We start from the raw sequence: 23,731 nt of genomic DNA, 5'->3' as shown, positions 1-23,731 counted from the left end.
CACACACACACACACACACACACACACACACACACACACACACACACACACACACACACACACACACTCTCTTACTCTTACACTCTTTGTATTCATGTGTTAGCAGAGAGACGTACAGTAAATAACCCAGGCAAGAATCACATTTAACATCCTTCATTGCACTGGTTATACACAAAGAAACTTTGCATAACGACTAACATAACTCATGTTAACTGTCACACCAGAAACCATGAAGGAAACTGTTGCAAAATTTTAAGGGTTGATCAACACCTCTAAAATATTAAATTTACTTCTTGTGGATAACAATGTATATAAGCAAAACTTATAAAAAAATTGCATTTACACTACTGTTCAAAAGTTTGGGGTCAGTGTCTTTTTTATAAATAAATTAATGCTTTTATTCAACAAGGATGCAATAAATTGATTAAAAGTCACAGAAATGTAGCTTGAGCAGCAAATCAGTATATTAGAATGATTTCTGAAGGATCATGTGACACTGAAGACTGGAGTAATGATGCCATCACAGGAATAAGTTATATTTGAAAATATATTACAAGAAAACAGATATTTAAAATTTCACAGGTTTATTGTTTTTGCTGTATTCCCAAGAAATGGCTTGGGTTACTCATAATAAATACATTAAAAAACATAAATTGTTGAATAAATATAATACAAGCAATGCATGTATAATGGAGATAGGACAGGAAGTGATGGGGGGGGGGGGGGAGGTTACACTCTAGCTGGACTCAAACTCACATCTCCCACATGAGAACCAGGATTCAATGTGAATGAGCCAACCACTACGCCACAACACTGACCTAAATGACAATTCTTAAGATAAAATGCAGTACAGATCCTTCATTTTGAACTTATTCTAAAGTTTAAAAATGGGACCGGAGACATTGATCCATTTACCTAAAACTACTTTCCTGTTCCCTGGGGGAAAAGACCCAACTATTAATATCAAGAGCACTGAATGAAATGATAAAGCTGGATGTGAAAAGAAAAGGAGACTTTAAACTTTCAGAACAGATTTCTGACACTGAATCGTTGCTTTAATCTGCCTGATCAGACCAGTTTCCCTCCAGACCAACTGCCGTCTTACCTTCAGGTCTCTGTGCACAATGCCCATGTCATGCAGGTATTTCACAGCGTCCAGGATCTGCTGGATGAGCTTACTGGCATCTTTCTCAGTGTAAAATCCTTTTTCCACAATCCTGTCGAAGAGTTCGCCACCGGACACTCTGCCAATGGAAAAACAGAGAGATGCTTGGAAAGCCGTCTTTCACACACACCAACGCACATGCTCACTTCTCTCGCGTTTTTTTACCCGAGACAGACTGGCGCACAGCAGGATCCCAGCAGAACCACATGGTGATGCTGTAACGCATCATAACCACCAGATGAAGCTGTTTTACTCATTTTATGTTGAAAGACTAGGCCGTCACTCTCTCTCTCTCTTAGACATTTACTTGCTCAACCTCATTGTGGTAAACTTCAAAGATGACTCAATAAAAGTGCTGTTGTAAAAAGTCGATTCTATTCCTCAGAAGTGGTGACACTACCTATACTATTAGATAAATTATTATTCTCTTGCACTATGAATATGATGGTAATATAATACAGGTTTGGACATGTAGAATAGCCCAGGGTAGCCTACTGTTTAAGGTACTTTGGAAGAGCAAGTAAATTCCATGGTATTTGAATATGCCAGTTACTGGTATAAATCAAAGTAGCGATACCATGTGATACCATCACTATAAAATGGTGCCACCCTAGTACTACTCTTTTATAAGGATGATCTAGGTTTTACAACAATACCATTATTATAAATAGTTAATAATAATAATAATAATAATAAAACATTTAAAGGAAGAGCTTCTCCACCCTTCCTAAAACACTACAGCTTTGAGTGGATTTCATGGACATGTCAAAAAATGTCCAGGTCATATTTTACATTAAAAATCAAAAGAACAAAATAAAATAAGTACTATTTTGCATGCAGGGTTTTATTTTTACATTTTCTCTTCCAATTATAATTACCATAACACAAACACAATCCCATTCTCTATAACGGGGGCTCCCAAGAGCGTTCCTGGAGCCCCCCCAACACCGTCTCCTTTCTCTGGCCTTGTCCACACTAATACGTTTTCCTTTGAAAACGGACCTTTTTCTCTCCGTTTCGGCCTTCCGCCCAGACTGAGACTTTTTGAACAAAGCTTTTTACATTTTTGAAAACGGCGTTTCCGCGTTAAAGTGTGGACTGTGAAAACTGAGGTATTTGAAAGCGATGACTCATGTTTATTCATCATGGGACGCATATTGTACCGATAGATATTCATGTTTATACCGCTTTTGTGCCTGTTATGTGTTGTTCACCTTCTACTTTAATCCGGATACATTTGAAAATGGCCATTTTGTTTCATAACGCTCTCCGTTCACACTAGCGTTTTCATCCACACGGAAACGTCAGAAAACGCTAAATTCACCTTACAGCGCCGGCGTAAAACCATATAAAAGCTCACTGAGATGATACAGACGGAACAAGACATAATAAAGTTCTCATGTTATTCTTCTGGCAGGATCATTTGATTTAGCATATTTAGCGTTTTGGCTGTTCATTTACACGACAACAACGTTTTGGGGGCCTGAAAAGACAAGCTTTTGAAAACGGGTTACAAAGTGAAAGGTTTTGAAAACGCTACCATTATTTTCTCCGTTTAAACTACAAAAACACAAAATGACCGCCAACAGCTGGCCTGGCCGAGGAATACAGCGTTTTTGCAGATCCGTGTGAACGGGGATCGTTTTGACATCATTGGCGTGTCAGTGTGAAGTTTGTGTTTGAACTTCTGTTTTTGCGTTAGCTCTGTATACTTCTATGGCATCGCTGTCGAAAAGTAATTAACTGGTGAAGTGGATTTACTTATTGTAGAGTTAAAGAATGTTATCATGAGCATTGTAATGTTTGGAGCAGATGTCATAACAAATGTCAGTAGACCGGGAAGATTTTAAAATGAGCGGTTCATTCATAAATCCGAAAAATCTTACATTCGTGCTGTGGAAATAAAACCGGAAGACGGAACACAACAAGTGCAGAGCTGAAAAGGGGCTGTGGAAAAACAATGACATTATTTACATTGTAAAGTAACATTTTTGGTATACTTTATGGTAGTATTTGTTGTAATTAATATCATTTAGACTTCATTTTATAAAAAACGTATTACAGTAATGAGAATTATATGTTTGTTTTGTTTTATAGTAATCAGAATTTGAAATTTTTCACATTATGGTAATGAAGATTGGGGGTAATTGTGCTTAATTGTCATGAAAATAATTTAACAATGCAATCAATTTCATTGGTCCTGAAATAATTGTATAATTTCTTTAAAACATGAAATAGGAATATCATTTCTTTAGATTTTTGGGTGAAATATGATCTGGGCACTTCTGTGAGATTTCTTGTGGAATGGACAAGTCATGCTGTATATGTGCGTTTCCTCCTAACTTCTCAGCACAAGCATTGTGGTTACAGTGACACTTTATTCAGCAGTGTGTGTATTGTCTGTTCGCGTGTGTAGGATGAAGGCAATGCTGAGGGTGGGATTTCATAGTCTGTGGTATTTGAAGCATCAAGACTGTGGGTGCTAACACGCACACATACACACATACAGAGTTAATATCTCGCTGAGTTGAAAGCCTTGGCAAGCTTGAAGTCCTGCTGTCTGCATGCAGAGCTGCCATCACCTGGAAAATACGACAATGAACATCTCTCGCATCCTTTTCTGTCATTCTGTCGCTCTTGATCTCTCTGTTAACACAGCTGTAGTGGAAACCGACCCTTTGCTGTGTTTCTCTCTCCATCTTTTGTCACCCGTGATATAATCGGTCTCTCCTCTCTATATACACATCTAACTCTCGCTCTACTGACATTTCGGATGGTAGGTGTGAAGATGCAGGTGTGAGCATATTTTCCTGGCTCCGTTCAGCTTATGCGCCTGTGTGCGGGTGGTTGTTTAGGCTTTTCCTTGATTTCTCAGTGGAAAAGACAATAGCGAAGCTCCTTGGCACATAAGTAATTAAAAGAGGTTGACACTATGAGGGGACGAGAGAGAGCCCAGGGGGGTGACACAGAGTCATGCATTACCTGCTCCTCTGTAGCTCTATGGGGCCTGTTAGAAAGACACATGATAGATTCCGGTATTGTGTCGTGTGTCTCCTGTGGGTTCATCTAGATGAAGAGTGTCATTATTTCGATGTTAAAATGCAAGCAGCAACAACAAGCAGACTCTCATCGTGGAACCGCTGGCATCCAAGAAATATTAATATACACTGATAAGTTTTGCTAGCTAAACGAACCAAAAACTAGCTGCATCTAATTCCGTTTTTAAGAAGTTGTTTACATTGGTATCGTAGTGTTATTAACTGTACTATAAAGTTTTCTCACCGGTGAACAACTCATGATGGCGCCACGTGGCTTTGGACGCCAATTTGCCGGGACGGTGGAGCGTACACTGTTACTGCTTGAAGGCTTAAGTTAGCATTTTCCCAGATGTCCTACTGCACCTTTAAGTCTAAAGCCCCTTTCACACAGCGCGTTGATCCCGGGAAATTGCCAGAACGCCTTCTTTATGAACGCAAACACGACCCGGGATTGATCCCGGGATCGATGCCGAGTTGGGGACCAAAAGCCGTAATCAATGCCGTGTCGTAATGATTACGCTGAAGTGAAAGCAGGCTAGTGAAACGGTACGTAATGTGCAGTTTATGATCGAATCAGAGAAAAAAATGCACAAGCGTGGTTTCTCCAGAGAGAAATCGCAGCTCATAAGCAAACTATAGACGCTGCTGATATATTACGTCACATCGATGTCACGTGTCTTTACGTGATTTTTACGGGTTGTGTGTGAACGCACTCTCTGAGTCCGAAAAATCACTGGCAGTGTGAATGAACCAAAATCAAACGAACCCGGGTCAAATCCCGGGTCACTTTATCCGTGTATTTTCCGGAATATCTGTGTGAAAGGGGCTTAAGTAAAACAATTGCAGGTTAATTTTGCTCAAAAGATCTAAAGTCTCTAAGGTGTTTTCAAATCATTTCTCTGTTTGTTTGAGCATCCAGACCGGGGGTATGTCTCCCTAAAACTATGATCCCAAGTTCTGTCGTTATTAACATAGATTCAGTGTTTCCTGAAACCATATGAACATTTGCAAACAGAGTCACAAATTCAGGGTTTCTGCAAATTAAGTAAAATTTAAGGCTCTTTAAGGCCTTTTTAAGATCTGAAGATATAAAATGTAATACTGTATGTTAGTTGTTGGCAACAATGACAAAAACTTATTTCTTGATAATTTCAAACATTTCGTTGATAACAATAATTAGATTATATTTTGCTGAGTGAACAATAATTAGATGATATTTTGCTGAGTGTGTTTTTGTGCTGGTACCATGGCATGGCTGTTGTGGAAAGCTGACTCACAAAGAGATTCATATTCATATTCATATTCTATGCGGTGGTCAGTTCACAGCAGTGACCGAAATTAACTTTTTATTAAGGGGCAATATTTGCCACCTAAAATTGGTTTCCTGGGGCATTTTTACCTATATAAGGGTTTTTTTCTAAACTTATTAGATGTATGCATCATTGGCAATGCCTTGTCTAAATGTAACTTACAATGTTAACTTATTGTTCATTTAACTGTTGTATAAAATAAATCTCACTTTTGCAATCGTGCTGATATTTGGGGAAAGTGGCACTCTTGCTTGTGTGATATTGTAACATAGCTACACCATATAATATAAATATAAGACAAACATTTATTGGGGCAAAATTAGGGTCCGTGTATCTTAAAATTTGGGGGCATATAACGTCTCGGTTACATATGGTAACCCTCGTTCCCTGAGGGAGGGAACGGAGACGTAGGTCATGACTGACCAATAGGAATCTCGCTAGAGAGGCCAATCTACTTCGAGTGAAACTAAAACAAGCCAATACACATTGGCGTGCAATCATTTGCATCAGCTGCGCGCCCTCGTTAGCGCGGGTATAAACGAGCAGCTGGTGCGATTGCACACTAGTTTTTTGCTGAGGAGCCAAGCCTGAGAAGCTAGCCGCCCCGGCGGGCGGCAGCGGATGTGGCGACGGGACCTACGTCTCCGTTCCCTCCCTCAGGGAACGAGGGTTACCATATGTAACCGAGACGTTCCCTATCGGTCAGTCACTACAACGTAGGTCATGACTGACCAATAGGAATCCCTACCAAAGCGCCACAGCCGCTGCACCCCATCCAGCACCCCCGTGCAAGCCTCTACACCTTCTTGCCTGGAAGGACGATAGGCGGAGGCTTACACAGAGTGAGTCTGACACTGTTGTTCCGTAATAACCCATACAGTGAGATATTGGATAACACTGGGAAAGCGTGCCCTTTCTGTTTAGGAAGGAACGCTGCGGAAGCCACTTCTTCAAAGAGTTATGTGGAAATGCATATGGACTAGCCGAAGGCTGTACTGCATATGAAATAAAGGGTGACTTAGCCCAAGGGAAAGACACGGGCTTCCGATAGGAGCAGCCGTGGAATATACACATATGGGATCCCCGTAGGGTCACACAAATGGAACCCAGCCCAGATCCGGTTCTCAAGGATTCAGCGGATAAGGGCCTGGCGCCGGACGCTCCGCCAAGTCCGGGCCGAGGGGTTTTGGAGGACTCAACAGGTTTTACTCTGGAGCAATAAGGGTGCACAGTAGGGTGCAGCAAGCCGACAGAGCCAGACCTCTCAGTGCTTCTACCCGTCTAGGGTGAGAACACGGGAGGACACCGGCTCTACACGTAGGCTATAGTATCTAGCGAACGTGTTAGGTGTCGCCCAGCCCGCAGCTCTACAGATATCTGTTAGCGAGGAGCCACGTGCCAGCGCCCAGGAGGATGCAACGCCTCTCGTGGAGTGTGCATGCAACCTGAGCGGGCAGGGCACGCCTTGTGCTTGGTAAGCCAAGGCGATGGCATCCACTATCCAGTGGGCCATCCTCTGCTTGGAGACAGCCTTTCCCTTCTGCTGGCCTCCGTAACAGACAAAGAGCTGGTCTGAGGTCCTGACGCTTTGAGTTCTGTCCACGTACATACGCAGAGCGCGAACGGGACAGAGCAAAGCCAGGGCTGGGTCTGCCTCCTCCAAAGGCAGCGCTTGCAGGTTCACTACCTGGTCTTTGAAGGGAGTGGTAGGAACCTTGGGCACATAGCCAGGCCGGGGTCTTAGTACCACGTGGCTGCCACCCGGCCCGAACTCTTGGCACGATTCGTCGACCGAAAATGCGTGCAGGTCTCCTACCCTCTTGACAGAGGCCAGTGCAACCAGCAGCAAAGTCTTCATGGAAAGAAGCTTTAAGTCTACTGACTGCAGAGGCTCAAAGGGAACATCCTGAAGTGCTCGAAGCACCAGGGAAGATCCCAAGAGGGTATGGAGGGGGGTCGAGGAGGATTTAATCGTCTCGCCCCCCTAAGAAACCTGACGACCAGGTCGTGCTTTCCCACTGATTTGCCATCTATGTGGTCGTGATAAGCTGAAATAGCGGCAGCATGTACTTTGAGGGTGGAGGGAGACAGTCTACGCTCCAACCCCTGCTGCAAGAAGGAAAGCACAGACCCTATCGGACATCTTCGGGGGTCTTCTCGGCGAGAAGAACACCACTTGACGAACAGGTTCCACTTCAGGGCGTAAACACGTCTCGTGGACGGCGCCCGTGCTGAAGTGATGGTGTTAAGTACCTCAGGGGGTAAGTCACCTAAAACCTCCGCGTCCCGTCCAGGGACCAGACATGGAGTTTCCAGAGGTCTGGACGCGGGTGCCATAGGGTGCCCCGTCTCTGAGTCAGAAGGTCCTTCCTCAGAGGAATGGGCCAGGGAGGGACTGTCACAAGGAGCATGAGTTCTGGGAACCAAGTCCGGGTGGGCCAATAGGGAGCCACCAGAAGGACCTGCTCCTCGTCCTCCCTGACTTTGCACAGAGTCTGCGCAAGTAGGCTCACTGGGGGAAACGCATATTTGCGAAGGCCCCGGGGCCAGCTGTGTGCCAGTGCGTCCGTGCCGAGTGTTCCCTCGGTCAGGGAGTAAAACAGCTGGCAGTGGGAGGTCTCTGAGGAGGCAAACAGGTCTACCTGAGCCTCCCCGAACTCTCTCCAGATCAGCTGAACCGCCTGGGGGTGGAGTCGCCATTCTCCCGGGAGCACAGCTCGTGATAGCTCGTCGGCCACACGGTTGAGCAAGCCGGGGACATACATGGCTCGAAGCGACCTCAGATGCTTCTGAGTCCAGAGGAGGAGATGGCGGGCGAGTTGCGACATGCGACGGGAGCGTAGACCACCTTGTCGGTTGATGTACGCAACGGTCGCAGTGTTGTCCGTACGGACCAGCACGTCCCTGCCCTGTAGCCGTCTTTTCAAGCGGGTCAGGGCGAGATGTACTGCTAGCAACTCGAGGCAGTTGATGTGCCAACGCAGTTGAGGGTCCGTCCACACCCCTGACACTGCATGCCCGTTGTACGTGGCACCCCAGCCGGTGGCAGAGGTATCTGTGAATACCACAGCATGCCTGGACACCTGTTCCAAGGGGACTCCTGCCCGCAGGAACGAGGGGTCTGACCACGGGCTGAAGGTCTGGCGGCACGCCGGTGTGATTGCCACCCGGTGAGTGCCATGACGCCACGCCCATCTCGGGACTCGGCCGTGAAGCCAGTGCTGAAGCGGTCTCATATGTAGCAGGCCGAGCGGGGTTACCGCTGATGCTGCTGCCATATGCCCCAGGAGCCTCTGAAAGAGTTTCAGTGGGACCGCTGTCCTGCCCTTGAACGTGTTCAAGCAGTTCAGCACCGACTGAGCACGCTGCTCTGTGAGGCGCGCTGTCTGGGCGACCGAATCCAACTCCATACCGAGAAAAGAGATCCTCTGCACAGGGGAGAGTTTGCTCTTTTCCCAGTTGACCTGAAGACCCAACTGGCTGAAATGCCTGAGCACTAGGTCCCTGTGTTCGCATAGCTGATCTCGAGAGTGTGCTAGTATGAGCCAGTCGTCGAGATAGTTGAGGATGCGAACGCCCTGTTCTCTCATGGGAACAAGGGCCCCCTCCGTGACTTTCGTGAAGACACGGGGGGACAGGGACAGCCCGAAGGGTAGGACTTTGTACTGATATGCTCGACCCTCGAACGCAAAGCGCAGAAATGGCCTGTGTCGAGGAAGAATCGAGACATGAAAGTACGCGTCCTTCAGGTCGATCGCTGCAAACCAATCTTGGGGACGGATACATTCGAAAATGCGTCTCTGCGTGAGCATTTTGAACGGTAGCTTGTGGAGGCTACGATTCAAAACTCGCAGATCCAAGATCGGTCGTAACCCACCACCTTTCTTGGGTACAATGAAGTAGGGACTGTAGTGCCCTGACCTCATATCGGCTGGAGGGACCGGCTCTATCGCATCCTTCGCCAGTAGGACTGCGATCTCCGCACGCAAGACATGGGCATCGGCTGCTCTCACTGTAGTGGAGTGGATGGCCCGAAACTTGGGGGGACGCCGGGCGAACTGAATCGCATAGCCGAGCCTGATGGTTCGAATGAGCCAGCGAGACGGCCTGGGGAGCGCTAACCAGGCTCGCAGAGACCGTACAAGCGGGACCAAAGGGACCGTAGGCGTACCCGGAGTGGGGCAGCGAGGTGGAACACAGGGACGCAGCTCGGGAGGCTCTCTCTGGGAGGCGGCCCGTAGCGGGGTCTGAGTGTGCTGTGCAGCACTTACCTGGTTCCACGGGGCAGGAGGTGCGGGAGGCGGCTCGATGGCGTTCTCGGACCGTACGCAGCTGCCGGCTGGCGATAGAAGAGGCGGATGAGAGTGGTGAGGATTCTGACCCCCCACTACTCTCCGGGCCCTCTTCGGACCCAGAGATGATAGAAACTGCTCTTTTATTGAAAATTTGGGTACCGCTGGTTTTAAGGCCAGCGGCGGAACACAAACAAAACGAAACAAAGGATTTTCCACCCGGCCCTCTTCCGGGGGAGGGAGCGATGCAGTCATCGTCTCCTGGAGAGCAGTCCCTTCCACCTCTGGGTCGCCCGTCCTAGGGCCGCTTACCTTTGGCTTTGCCGCCCCTCTTGGCGGGGGCCTGGACGGGCGGGGCGCCCTGCCTGCGACTGGCTCCACGGTGCCGCTTGGATGGAGGCTGCTGCTGCGGCGCGGGAGCAGGGGCAGACGCAGGCGGACGCCCACGGCGACGAGCAGACCGAGGAGCCGCGGGCGGTGGGGTGGAGGCAGCAGCTGACCGCCGCGGCAAGATGTGTCTAATGGCCTCAGTCTGCTTCTGTACAGCCGAGAACTGCTGGGCGAAGTTCTCGACCGCGTCGCCGAAGAGGCCGGTCTGGGACACGGGGGAGTTAAGGAACCTGATCTTGTCGGTCTACCGCATGTCAGCCAGACACAGCCAGAGGTGGCGTTCCTGGACCACCAGTGTGGACATCGCACGACCCACTGACCGCGCAGTGACCTTCGTCGCACGGAGCGCGAGGTCAGTTGCGGCACGAAGTTCTTGGAGAACTTGTGGATCATGACCACCCTCGTGCAGGTCCTTCAGTGCCTTGGCCTGATGAACCTGCAACAACGCCATGGCGTGCATGGCAGAGGCAGCTTCCCCACAGGCCTTGTAAGCCTTGCCGGTCAGGTCCGACGAGTACTTACAAGCCCGGGAAGGAAGACACGGTTCTCCACGCCAAGTGGAGTTAGGGCACAGTTGCATAGCAACGGCCCGTTCCACTGGCGGGATACGCGTGTATCCCTTAGCTGCCCCGCCATCAAGGGTGGTGAGGGAGGAGGATCCACCGAGACGGTTTCTGGCAGTAAAAGGTGCCGTCCACGTCCCTGTGAGCTCCTCATGCACCTCCGGGAAGAAAGGCACTGGGGTGGGTTGCTGAGAACCAGCGCCCGCCACCCCGAGATACCAATCGTCCAACCTCGAGGGCTCGGGACACGGTGGAGGGTTCCACACGAGCCCGATCCTGTTGGCGGCCCGGGAAAGCATGGCCATCATCTCCGGGTCCGACTCGGGCACCGCTGGCACACCTGAAGGAGGCAGCGGCTCCAAGCCGTCGTCCGCGGAGAGGTCTGACCCACCCTCCGATGCAGCGATCGACATCTGGTCGTCGCAGGGAGCGCCGAACGAAACGACCGGTACACATCTCGAGGACGGTCCAGAACGTTCCGTTGGCAGCTCAACTGGTTGCGGAGCATGAGAGGAGTGAGGGTTCCTAGGGGGTTGGTTCCCCGAAGGAAGCGCGCTCACTGTAATCCTCAGGTCACCCGTGTCACTGCCCGAAGCAACCCGCGAAGGGGGGTTGGAACGAGGTGCAGGCACGGGGACTCCGCCCCTTTGCAGGAACGTGAGTCTCGACCTCAGCTCCGAGATGGTCATCTTCCCACAATGGGTACATGACTCATCCACGAACGCTGCCTGTGCGTGTTCGAGGCCCAGACACACAAGGCAGCGATCGTGACCATCCCGCGACCCCAGGTAACGACCGCATCCAGAAACACACAGATAGAATGTCATCTTGAAAAAGACGCAAACTATCTGTGTAAGCTCTTTTAGAGACTGCTCTCCTTGGTGCTGAAGCACGCAGGGGAACGGTCACAGCGAACACAGACAGGAATGTGCACCTGTCTGTGCGCGATTCTCTCCCGCTGGTCTTACCAGCCGTAAAAACGGCCGTTGAGCGCTTTAATCGCGCACCTTACCAGCCGTAAAAACGGCCGTTGAGCGCTTTAACCGCGCACCTTACCAGCCGTGAAAACAGCTTTTTTGTTTGCTCAGTTTTAAAACAACAAACAAAGAAGAGAGAGAGAGAAGAGAAAAAGACCGCTCGCGCTGTTGTGCCGTCACGCCCGCACCAAAGTGGAGAGATCCAGAAGAGGCTTGCTTTCAAATTCACTCTGTTCAGCATACGAAGTGCTTGGCTCCGAAGCAAAAAGCTAGTGTGCAATCGCACCAGCTGCTCGTTTATACCCGCGCTAACGAGGGCGCGCAGCTGATGCAAATGATTGCACGCCAATGTGTATTGGCTTGTTTTAGTTTCACTCGAAGTAGATTGGCCTCTCTAGCGAGATTCCTATTGGTCAGTCATGACCTACGTTGTAGTGACTGACCGATAGGGAACTGCATACATCATGCAGTGACAAACTCGATGTCAGCTCGCACATCGTTAAAACAATAATCAGGGCTCCAGACTGCGACAAAATGGTCGCATTTTGCGACCAAAATTTGAGAGTGTGCCACTGAATTTTACATCCAGTGGCACATGTGCGACCAGTAAATTTGTGTATGTGTGTCTGAGCTAGGGATGAGTCACGATTTTCAAATATTCGATTAGTTGATTTTATTATTGAATATTGAATAGGTTGTGCGATTATAGTCTATAAAAAAATCCCCATGTTTTCGGTTCTGATGCGGTGACACGTTCATGTAACCAGAGGGTGGCGATGCCAATAATGCATCTAAAAACGGTCAATCAACTCTCAGACAACAGAAGATGATACACATTGTCTCACACCAGAGCATGTGAGCGGAGTGGTAATATTTCCTCCAGAGCGAGAGAACATTTCTGAAGATTATGCGCCGCTCGCTCAAAACGCCAGCAGTGACGCGCTGGTTAACATGTGAAATAAGTAGGGCTGCCCGTGCACGACTGAAGTTATGTATACTATATGGTAGAGAATGCTAAACCATAATGAGCGTTTTCGTAATATATTGCTTATTCCGCATCTCAACACACACATAAAGCTTGCCACAAAAAAACGGCAAAAGTAATGATTATGCATGAAACATTTGAATTGTTTATTAATAAACTAGTGTTTTCTGTCAGTGTCGACTGCAAAGATAAAGTTAACGATGCTGACTCGCCATCTTCGCAGTGAACACGCCTGTAGAGAGAAATGCACACCTCATATGAATTAGCCTACATAAGCAGAGAGCAGCCCATTTCTGTTCGTTTTTAATTATTTTGTTTAAAAGTAGACATTTCAAGCTTTCTATAGATATACTTCTCAGGTCTTTGAGGCAAGTATATTATACGCTGAGTTTCGGTTGATTTATGAGACGTGCTCCAGTTCACGGGCCCGCGCCTCCGTGTCCTGATTATATCATCTACTATATCTGCTTCTTATTTATTAATCCAGACAATTTGTTAATGAAACATTGATTGAAATGAAGATACAATTTATACTAGGGATGGCCCGATACCATTTTTTTTCAAACCGATACGAGTACGAGTATTTACATTTGTGTACTTGCCGATATCGAGTACCGATACCGATATTTCTACCGCAAAAGTAACTATAGGCTCCCAGAAAAGAAGACAGAAGACTATTTTAGAACAACAGGTTAGAAGACTGTTTTTATTTTCTTCTCTGCTTGTTTTAACAAGTCTAAAAATAAATAATAATGAGTAAAATAATAAATGTATTAACACACAAACCACTGTTAATTTAACATAAAAGCAAGCAGTTACTGCGTGCATGGTCTGACATGACTGAATGCGCCCAAAGTGCGCTCCCTTAATAGTCTAATTCCTAAAAAGCTGACAGTTCATCGCGATCTCACACATCTGTTATTATCAATGAAGCTGACTGCACAATGAATCTTTCATAATATCCACACTTTGTTTGTTATAATTAGAGGATTTGCCAGCATACAGAATTCAGCACTGAACAAAAAAGTTTTGAGCAGTGAGGGGAGTCTATCTTAAATGCTTCTGATTAGCCATTGCGTTCAAGAAATCAACACACATGTCTGTGATTGGCTACATCTCTCAACGCTGCAAACATGTTATAAATAGAAACTCTGGCCTGTAAATCGTTTCTATTTTGTTTTAGTTGTTCTTCTTGCTTTTCTGCAACAGATGAATGAAAATCTATTAGTTTTAATATGTTGTATCCATAGATATTTCTAGTTTGCGGGAGTCCCGCGAATCGTTTTATTCTCCCGGAACCCGCACACACAGAGTGAGTGCATTACAGCTCGCGCCCGCGCTCGCGCTCGGCCATCAGATCTAGTGCCGCGCCGCACTCTTTTGCTTTGGGAGTGCACGTCCCTATGCCTCAGTTCACCTCGACAAAGCACTCGCGGTGGCCAGTTTCGTTTCGCAAAATGTACGTGGTATCGGGGCGTGGTATCGCGAATTTACGAGTACGAGTACGAGTATATGAGGACAATATCGACCCGATCCCAGATGCCAGTATCGGTATCGGGCCATCCCTAATTTATACTAAACAATATTCAAATTAAAGATCCTTAAAGTAGCAGTGTGTAATTTTTAGCGGCATCTAGTGGTGAGATTTGCGAATTGCAAACAGCAAGTCACTCGCGGCCTATCCCTCGGTTTTCAAACTCGAATGAGAAGCTACGGTGGCCGACGTAAGACAAAAGATGTCGTCGTCTGAGCCTGAGTCAGCAGCAGAGAGTAGTAAGTCAAGCAATGAGGTTTCTTTAGCGCTGTTTGTTCGCTTTCGGCTACGGTAGACACATGACGTCACAATATGTCGACCTTCATAGAAGGGGATTCCCGCGCCTATGTAGATATAAATGTCTCATTCTAAGGTAATAAAAACATAACGGCTCATTGAGTAAGGTCTTTATACACCACTCAAAACATAGTTATGGATCTTATATTGCATTTCTGTCAATAGATCCTAAGAAATATCACACATTGCATCTTTAAAGATCCTTATGATCCTACCTGACTCATCTCATGCGGTTCCCTTTTCTTATAATCAACATAAATGAAATAAATAAAAAAACATTATATTATGAGACATCAATATAAAACGTATGTTTTAGCTTAAAACATAGTTTTAGTTTTAACTTATATTTAAGCGTCACACTGCTCCGCTTTGCTCACATGCTCTGGTGTGTGGCCTATACATGCATGTGTGTGTGCATGTGATGGAGGGGTGCGATTTTCGAATAATAATCCAATAATACCCAGCGATCTTCGAATATTATTTTTGCTTGAAATGCCCATCCTAGTCTGAGCAATGAGCAAGCGAACTATTGACTCGTTCTTCCGACCTGCGGCTAGTGTGCCAGTGCCAGTCTACTGTGTCACAGTCGGATGGTGATTCAGAGGTTTGTGTGGCGAAAAAGGCCCAAACTCACCATTTTAGGGAAGACTGGCTGCGAGAATTCAGCTTGTTTAGGTAACGTTACTGTAAGGAGACGAACTCCATGAACTGCGAATATTGCAGTCAGTCGCTGCCCCAAAACTGCGGGGAACACGAAGTTTGCCGACAGCGCAGTATTGTTTGTAAATATGAAATGACCGAAAGGTTACTGAGCACTTTGTTACTTAGCAGTTTTTTTATTCTGAATGTATGGTATATTTTTTTCCTATTTGTACTGACATGACAGCGATGGTGCTGTCGGTTTACCTTGTTGTTGCATCTTCAAAAGTGCACAATAAAATGTGACACTTAATTTGAAACAGCACATTGTAATTTCTGCATATATTATCAAAGATTTTTATTAGTAATACAGTGGAAATTAGTAGAAATGTGAATATTTGGTCAGCATGTTGATATACGGTGTGTGCCCCTAAATTTTTTGGTTGTGCCCCTAAAATTTTCAGTTGGGGGCCAGTGTGCTCCTAGTGAAAAAAGTTAGTCTGGAGCCCTGATAATTATGATATAATCATAGACTATCGCACACCCCACGCACAAAGAATGAACTTACAATTGAACTTCGAGACAGCACGTAATACGCTGTTGTAAAAGTCGCAAATTGTCACGTGAACAAGCAAATCCAGAAAGAAAGAATAATAAAAATCATATAATGCTAATTAGATCAATTTAATTTGGTATTTAGATATGACTAAGTTAAAGTGTCATCTAAAATTTAGGACCTCTCATAAGTCAAAATAAGACTTTTAAGACCTTACATTTTTTAAATCAAATGTAATACTTTTTAAAACTTAACCCTGAAATTAGGGGTGTGCCAGTTTCAGAATTGGTGATGACGGTTATGACTTGAGTCAGATGTGACGGTTTGTAACATAACCGACGTCGGGGGGTGTTGCGACGTTCGTCTGTTATTATAGGACAACTTAGTTTGAATAAAGGAGCAGACACTGATCTGCTTGCTCTACGTTTATTTAAAATGAACAGCAAGACGACTAGAAGTGAATGTGCTTTCCATTAAATCCAATTAATCACACAGTAAACAAATCCTTAACAAAAAAAAAAACTTCACAATGAACGTGCTTTGTTTTAAATAAATCACACACAGTAAACAAAACCTTAACAAAAAAAATTTGCAATGAACTGCAATTTAGACGCGCAAACTGGGTGCCGGTGCGGTGAGACGTACATGCTAGGGCAGATTCGGCTTGAAGTCGTTCATCCTCGGATGCGGCGCCGTGCGCACTGTTACAAAAAAGCTGTGCACACAGCAATGCGAAATGGGGTCTTGCCGGTCTTGCGCACCTTCGCACTCGTGCGGACCGTCTATGGTTCGGACCATAGAGTATAAACAAGGCTTTACTCCATGTCCGCGCGCTCTGATCGGTAAAGGGGCAGAGATTTCTCCCGAATCATCTCCAGCTTTAGCAGAAGCACCACCACTAACTCCGCCTCCGTTTCCCTCGTAAGCTGATATTAGTATTTAAACATTCTCCATGATAAAAATGTTCGTAAAAAATATTTTAATAACACGGTTTTGGCGGTTATAGAGTTCTAATGACGGTGTTCAACTATAACCGTCGGTCTCACGGTTATATGATAACCGTCACACCCTTACCTGAAATGTATGTGGATGAAACTCCAGCTCTCAACCCGTGGTTAGAACCATAGTTTCTTGTTAGTGTGACGTGGACTTAAATAGATCATGCTCACAATAAGCAAGATAACATGCAGTGCATTCTATATCTTTTATTCCGTATATATTTCATTCTACATCTTTTGAAAACCTTTTTTGAAGTGTGCGCAGGAGTGTATGTGCTCTAGTCTGGGGAACTTTATTATTTTAGCAATAATCTGACCCTTATTCGATCTCGAATCGATTAAATAACAGAAGTTATTATAACAGTCACGACAAGGTAATTTCCCTAACAATGCATCATACTATGGTAGTTAAGCAGTAAGTTACGTCATTGACTCGTTGTACAGAAAAAAATGGACCCCAACTAGACACAGCAACACTGGCTCAAACAACAGAATGAGGTTGGGCTGTTTGTTTAGTCAACCAATGGCAGACTGAGGGAGTATTCAGTAAAAATAGTTAAATAATTATTATTTTTGTGATTATGTTTAATGAGGCAAGTGGGGAAGTGGCACACCTCACCATTAAACAGTCAGTCCTTTTTTCAACTGAATAGTGTATTTATCCATGTATGGTAAGTCTTCTCTTTCCCTGTGTGGTCTGTCAGTAGATCTTGAGTTCAGAGGAAATGACAACTCTATTACTCTCTTTGCACTATTATTTTGGCTCACTCTTGACACGCGACTCTGAAGATGACATTAACCTACTCTACTCATTGTGGAATGTGGTTATGCTGGCTGAAAGTGTCTTCACATCCTGATACCAATCACTAAGTTAAGAGGTCTAAATGTATTTATATGTCTATATATCTTCTGTGGAAGGCGTAAGACCATAACATGTTCGTCCAATCATTGAATTCGGTTTGAATGCAATGATACAATGTCCTATCTGCCTGTCAATGTATGCATTTCCATACCTCCACGCACCTTTTCGCGCAGATATCAAACATCATCAGCGTGTTTCATGCTACGCAGAGTTAGACAGACGTCAGTCACTGAGCAGCGCAACCGAAACAACAGCCCCGTTTTACAGTTTCTCCTGAACCAAAACAAAAGGGCTCATGCTGCGTTCATGCCATAACTACTGTAATTTCAAAGAAATGAATACCCGTGACTTGAATTTATGCGTTTCGATGGCAACACTATCAACTATCAATGAAACTGCAGCAGTCAGGTGGTACTGGTCAGTGCTATTTAAATTGTTTATGTTCATTATTATTGTAATGTTCTGTGCTTTGGGACATGAGGTAGTTTACCGCCGTGTCTCGTGATGCTTTTGTTTGCTCCCTGCTGTACACGTTCATGTGTTTTGAAGCTCGCTATTGCTAGCCTCTCTGAAAATCGCCAACCCTAGCTTTAACTGCATGTTATTTATAATGAAATGAAAATGTATAAAATACAATAAAATGTTTAAATCTGTATTAAATGCAATAAGTTGAACTAAAGAGAGCTTTTTTGAGCCACGAAGTAGGACTTAGGTATATTTTTGTATGTAATTTCATAGTTGAAGTACTTTTATTGTCTTTGAAATCTGGTTAATCTGGTGAACGTACTGGTTAAAACGCAAATTTTCGTATGCATTTTTTCGTATTCGTCATTCGGTGGCTCTGAATTGTCAAAACACCTCTCAAAATGCTTGCTACGGATGCGGAAAATGCAGAAAATCGAACAATTAAGTACACAAGTACGCAAATGTGAATGTCAAAGCTTAACCAGTGCATTGCAATCATAGCAGTTTCTGCTAATGCCATTATAGTGTCTCCTTTGGCTGAGAATGTAACATATACTTACACTGTGTTATGGAGGAGTTCTGACAAATTTTAGAACACAATTAGAACACATGTGTTCATGTACTTATGTAGAAAATATTTTGGGTATAAATGTCTACATTTATGTAAGGTAGCAATAATAAAACATTTAATAATGTCTGTTCTCTACCTTTGCATCTCTTCTGCATTTTTTTTTATAAGTCTTGTGCTGTACAAACGCTCTAAAATACAGCTTTTGGCCTTCATTCACCATAAAAGCTGCACAATATCTAAACTTGGAGAGCCTTTAAGTCACGGAAATGAATGAGTTTGAGATAAGGAGCTAAAAACGGCAACCAGCACATGGCAGCTGCACTAGATAATAGCTGAATTGTTTGGAGGTCGGCTCATGTACTCTGTGTGGAAAGCTGGAAATATGGGACAACAGCAAAGTTAAAATAAAAGATCAATCACTCACAGTTGCATGACAAGGTAGAGGTGGGATTTACACTCATAGATGTCCTCCAGGGAAACTATGTTGGCATGTTTAATCCTGAGAGAAAGAGAAAGGTGGGAGAAAAAAACATGTCAACCCAGAGATAAGGCAAAATATCTAGGCTTAGTACTTGGTGCTTATACTTCCAGAATAAAAAGTAGCATCAGAGACCAAAATGAATGGCAAAAAGTTCTACGTAAGATTGTACGTAACTTTACACAGGAAAGGTTAGTTAAGTGACTTTATGACACTAAAATCATGCTGACATGCTGTTTCTGTCTTGTAGCATACCTTTGTGAGAACAGTGAGTATTTTTTGTGCAGTCGACTAAGCTGAACTTGTACTGAACATGAAATATTCCTTTAAGGCACGAAACCAAGAGCATTATATGCACATCTTTTTGGTTGGAGCTGAAAGTGTCAAATTAATGCTTTGTTTTAATTAGTGCTTTCACAGCGCATACTAACAGGTTTAATAAGTCTGTCTCCGTGAAAGCTGATCTGACCCCAGATCTCTCCTCGTCCAGACCAATCTCTGCCACAATGTTCTAGATTGTTAAACTGACCCAGAGACGCGTCATAAATATTTACCAAGGAGATCTGGAATCAGGTTTCTAGTTGTCTATAGCCTGAGATGCAATGTAAATATGAAACCAGGTCTGAGTGCATTGAATCCTGAAAAAGAGAGTGAGATGAAAACCAGACAGAGGGGGAGGGAGAGAGTTTCATCAAATGTCTCATGCCTATTACAAACATACTGTAGGACATGTTACTAACAACAACATAATGTGACATTTGCAGAGCAGCTGGCACAGTGAGACACTCGTAGCAAGAAGGCAACAGGCACATCTCACAAAAGCATGGACAAAAAGGGTTTCATCTTTAATTTGATCAGCGGCCTTCAGCGGTTCTAGAAGAATTCTTCCTATCCATTTTCTTCTCCACAGGGATTTCAAAACATTCTTCAAAAAGAGTTACAATCGACCAAAGCTACAAGACTGATCACAATATCACAAACTTTCATTTTGAGCAAAAAAAGTGTATTTGAAAATTGGATAACTAAACGTATTATTATTAAGGAATTAACTACTAAATTACTCATTGGGAATTATGGAATTGAATCAGAAACGACAAAATATTTAAACTTTAAATTTATATTTTTGATTAAAACATTATTTAGTTTGGGACTGCAAGATTCATTATATTACATTAGACATTAGATTCAAGTCTGATTTTTAAGTTTTATTCAGCATAAAAGTTAAAAATGAATGAGTCAAAAGTGATAGTAAAGGTATTTATAATGTTACAAAACATTTATATTTCAAATAAATGCTGTTCTTTTGAACTTTCAAGCTTTTAAAGAATCCTGGAAAAAAATGTATCATGGTTTCCACAAAAAATATCAAGCAGCACAACTGTTTTAAACATTGATAATAATAATACATGTTTCTTGAGCACCAAATCAGCACATTAGAATGATTTATAAAATAGATCATGTGACACTGAAGACTGGAGTAATTATGCTGAAAAATCAGCTTTGCTATCACAGCAATAAATTAGATTTTGAAAATATATTAAAACAAAAAAGAGTTAATATTGTTTACTGTATTTTATCAAATAAATGCAGCCTTGCTGGGCATAAGAGACTTGATCTTACCAACGCCAAACTTTTGAATGGTAGTGTATATTTTTATATAAATGAATAAAGGCAGGGCTTGACATGAACTGTTTTCCAAAGTTACAAGCCACTCATCATTTTCACTGGCCACATTTTTGACATTGATACCATGGTGAAAAACTGCCATATTGATATTTTTAATATTATCTCATAATTTAGCAGCAGGTGTATTAAATGAGGCGAGTGAGTGAGGAGAGGAGGGTTTTTGTGTCACTTGCGAGAGGGTGAGAAAGCGCAGCGAAAAATCTATATTTTTGACAACACTACTTGATTGCACTTATTTTATTATAAAAGATCCTGTTTTAAAAGACTACAGTTGAAAAATGTATATACATCATTATATATAAAATTCAACCCACCAAAGTGGCTAGTAGGAATGACTGCGTTACACACCAAATCTGTCTGACACAAGTTTCATCTTTGTTTGATGGCAATTCGGGGAAGTCCAAATGCATAATATGAAGTAAACTCTTACAGAAACCGCCTGATCAGTGCAGGCAGCAGTGAACACTGCGTAGGAACCCTGAGAATCAGAACGCAGCTTGTGACATATTGAACAGACTGTACTTCCCTCCCACACAGCCTTGAGTTCATTCAAATTAAATATGCCGTCTAATCTGACTAAAGTCTACGAGGGGGTGGATTTTGTGTTAGTCTAGGGGATAATAATGAAGAGTTAAAGAAAAATCTATCAACTAATGTCACGCATCTTCCCCCGTGACCCCTGACTCTCAGTCGTCACTGCCCCCACAACAGCCAACAGTCCAGCGGATTTTCATTGACTTACAGAAGGACTGCGTGAGTGTGTGTGACGTGGGGGCTCTAATTGAGCCGAACGGTGGAATCCCACACACCTCCCCAATGGTAATACGACACGACAGAGGCACCTGAATGAGTCACTGAGGATCTCTTCCACTCATTCTCATTCTTTCTCTCCCTTCAGCAACATGTACACTCACCCACTCCCCTTCTCGCCTTCTCTCCTTTCAGGCATTCTGGTGGCCTCGTCTTTGCCTCCTTCAGAAACCACACACCACGCCGACCCACACAACTGTGGGCAGGCACGATTCCACAACAAGAGTATTATTGTTAATGAAAACTATTGCTATTATAAATGATTAACTATTTCATTCTCATAAATTATATAAAATAAAAAAGCATAAATGTGAGCAACAATGACAACAAAAACTAAATTAAATTAAAGACAAAATTATTTATTGTATTTTCGATTAATGCTGGATGGTCTGATTTAATTTGACTTGAATGCATGTGACTGGCATCCGGTTATCATCTTGGAAATCAAATTATTTTGTTTTATTTTTATTTTGTGTAATAATGCTATTATTACATGTTATTATTACTATTATGTATTATTACTATTATGTAATAATATTAGTCCAATTAACACCAAGGACGATAACTATACCGATAATGATAAAGATTTAATTTTAAAAATCATTCTAAATGTAAATGAATAGCAGAGTCCACACCACAGCTATAACAATAACGGCACAGACAAACAATATAATTTGTATCACTTACAGGCAATCAGAATCTATCCTGCTTTAACGAACTGAGTGTTTAAAGGTGCAGTGTGTAATATTAACAGCTAGTGGTTGAAATGGGAACTGCAGTCCAAATTCAAAATATTGGAGAGAGTTGTTTCCCCCGCCCTGTCCTCCTCAGACTTGACGCTCACACCGGTTGCCAAATTGAGAACAAGCAACATGAACAAGCGCAATTGACAATGGAAGGCGACAAGCCTTACACTGTAAGTTGATGAGATGATTTATCCGTGTTTAATAACTCTCTGGACCGATGGATGCTGAGGTTTTTTAGGTTGGGTAGAATATGCAATCTCTGACCCAGTTCGTTTGCTTGCGTCCATGGCTGCAATAAGCTTTGTTTTCTGCCAACTGGCAACCCAGGGGTGTCAAAATTATTACTATTGGGTAAATTGTCAGTGGGCGGGATCACACAGACCAAAACAAAAACAGACAATCCGACATGGAACGCGCATTTCGAAATAGAATCACAGGCTGTAGCGTTTTTTTTTTTTCGAAGAAACAAGCATTTGAACTTAGCATGTTTCCGAAATATCTGCAAAAATTATGGTATTTTTATGTATGGTATATGATAAGTAGAGTCGAAAAAATTACATACAGCACCTTTAAAGTGGCAGATGACATAACTGCAGTGCACATTTATAATAAACAACTTTATTGTTATAGATTTCATTATAGTTATTGTTTTTGGTGTGAACGGGCCTTTAACATTTGGGAGTCTGATCAAATAATGAGTCAAGAAACATGTTATAAATCATGGCTAATTACTCTCATTGTCATGCTGGAATAGAAGGTCATGTTGAGTACACTGTATTGTTGGATACAATATTCTTCGCAGTGTACTCTGTTGTACAGGCCATTTAATGGCATTTTATGCATACAAGAAATATGCACACTGAGCACAGTATACATACTGTGTGAACTATAATGATAATAAGTGTAGTTATTCTCTGTCTCCATAAAATGCTCTATAATATGCCATAAATTTAAGTATATTTATTTGGTAACACTTTATTGTACAGTGTCATTGTTAAACATTACATGTAGGTACAATAGTAATTACTATAAATTGTGTATAATTACATACAACTAACCCTATAACACACCATAATCCTAACCATATAGTAAGTACATGTAGTTAATTATTATTACTCAGGACTTAAATGTATAATTACACTGTGACACAGACACCATAAAATAAAGTGTAACCCGGGTTTGTTACAGTGTAATTACACATATTAATTAACATGTATTTTAACTCTTTGAAATTAGGACTAATTTACTATTACTATTATAAACACAAGTAATACATGTAACAAGGGCACTGTAAAGTAAAGTGTTACAGAGAAACTATTGTTTAGTTTATCCAAACAGAACTCAAAATAAATGTCAAAGATTCCACACT

At 43.4% G+C, this 23,731-nt stretch overlaps 1 protein-coding gene across 2 annotated transcripts in view; it reads right to left on the bottom strand.

Annotated features, from left to right (window-relative positions):
• Positions 1-23,731, bottom strand: part of camk1b (calcium/calmodulin-dependent protein kinase Ib) — a 75,414-nt gene that overhangs the window by 9,683 nt on the left and 42,000 nt on the right. For both annotated transcript variants that reach the window (XM_077202641.1, XM_077202640.1), the window contains exons 4-5: positions 19,067-19,141; positions 1,106-1,244 (exon numbers count right to left, since the gene is read on the bottom strand). In XM_077202641.1, coding sequence (XP_077058756.1) covers positions 1,106-1,244; positions 19,067-19,141 — 214 coding nt within the window. The remainder of the gene's footprint in view (positions 1-1,105; positions 1,245-19,066; positions 19,142-23,731) is intronic.

The sequence above is a fragment of the Siphateles boraxobius genome, unplaced genomic scaffold (genome assembly GCF_051911475.1).
Source record: "Siphateles boraxobius isolate OS27281-9 unplaced genomic scaffold, OSU_SipBor_1 5, whole genome shotgun sequence".
Lineage (NCBI taxonomy): Eukaryota > Metazoa > Chordata > Actinopteri > Cypriniformes > Leuciscidae > Siphateles > Siphateles boraxobius.
This window is presented reverse-complemented; position numbering and strand designations above follow the sequence as displayed.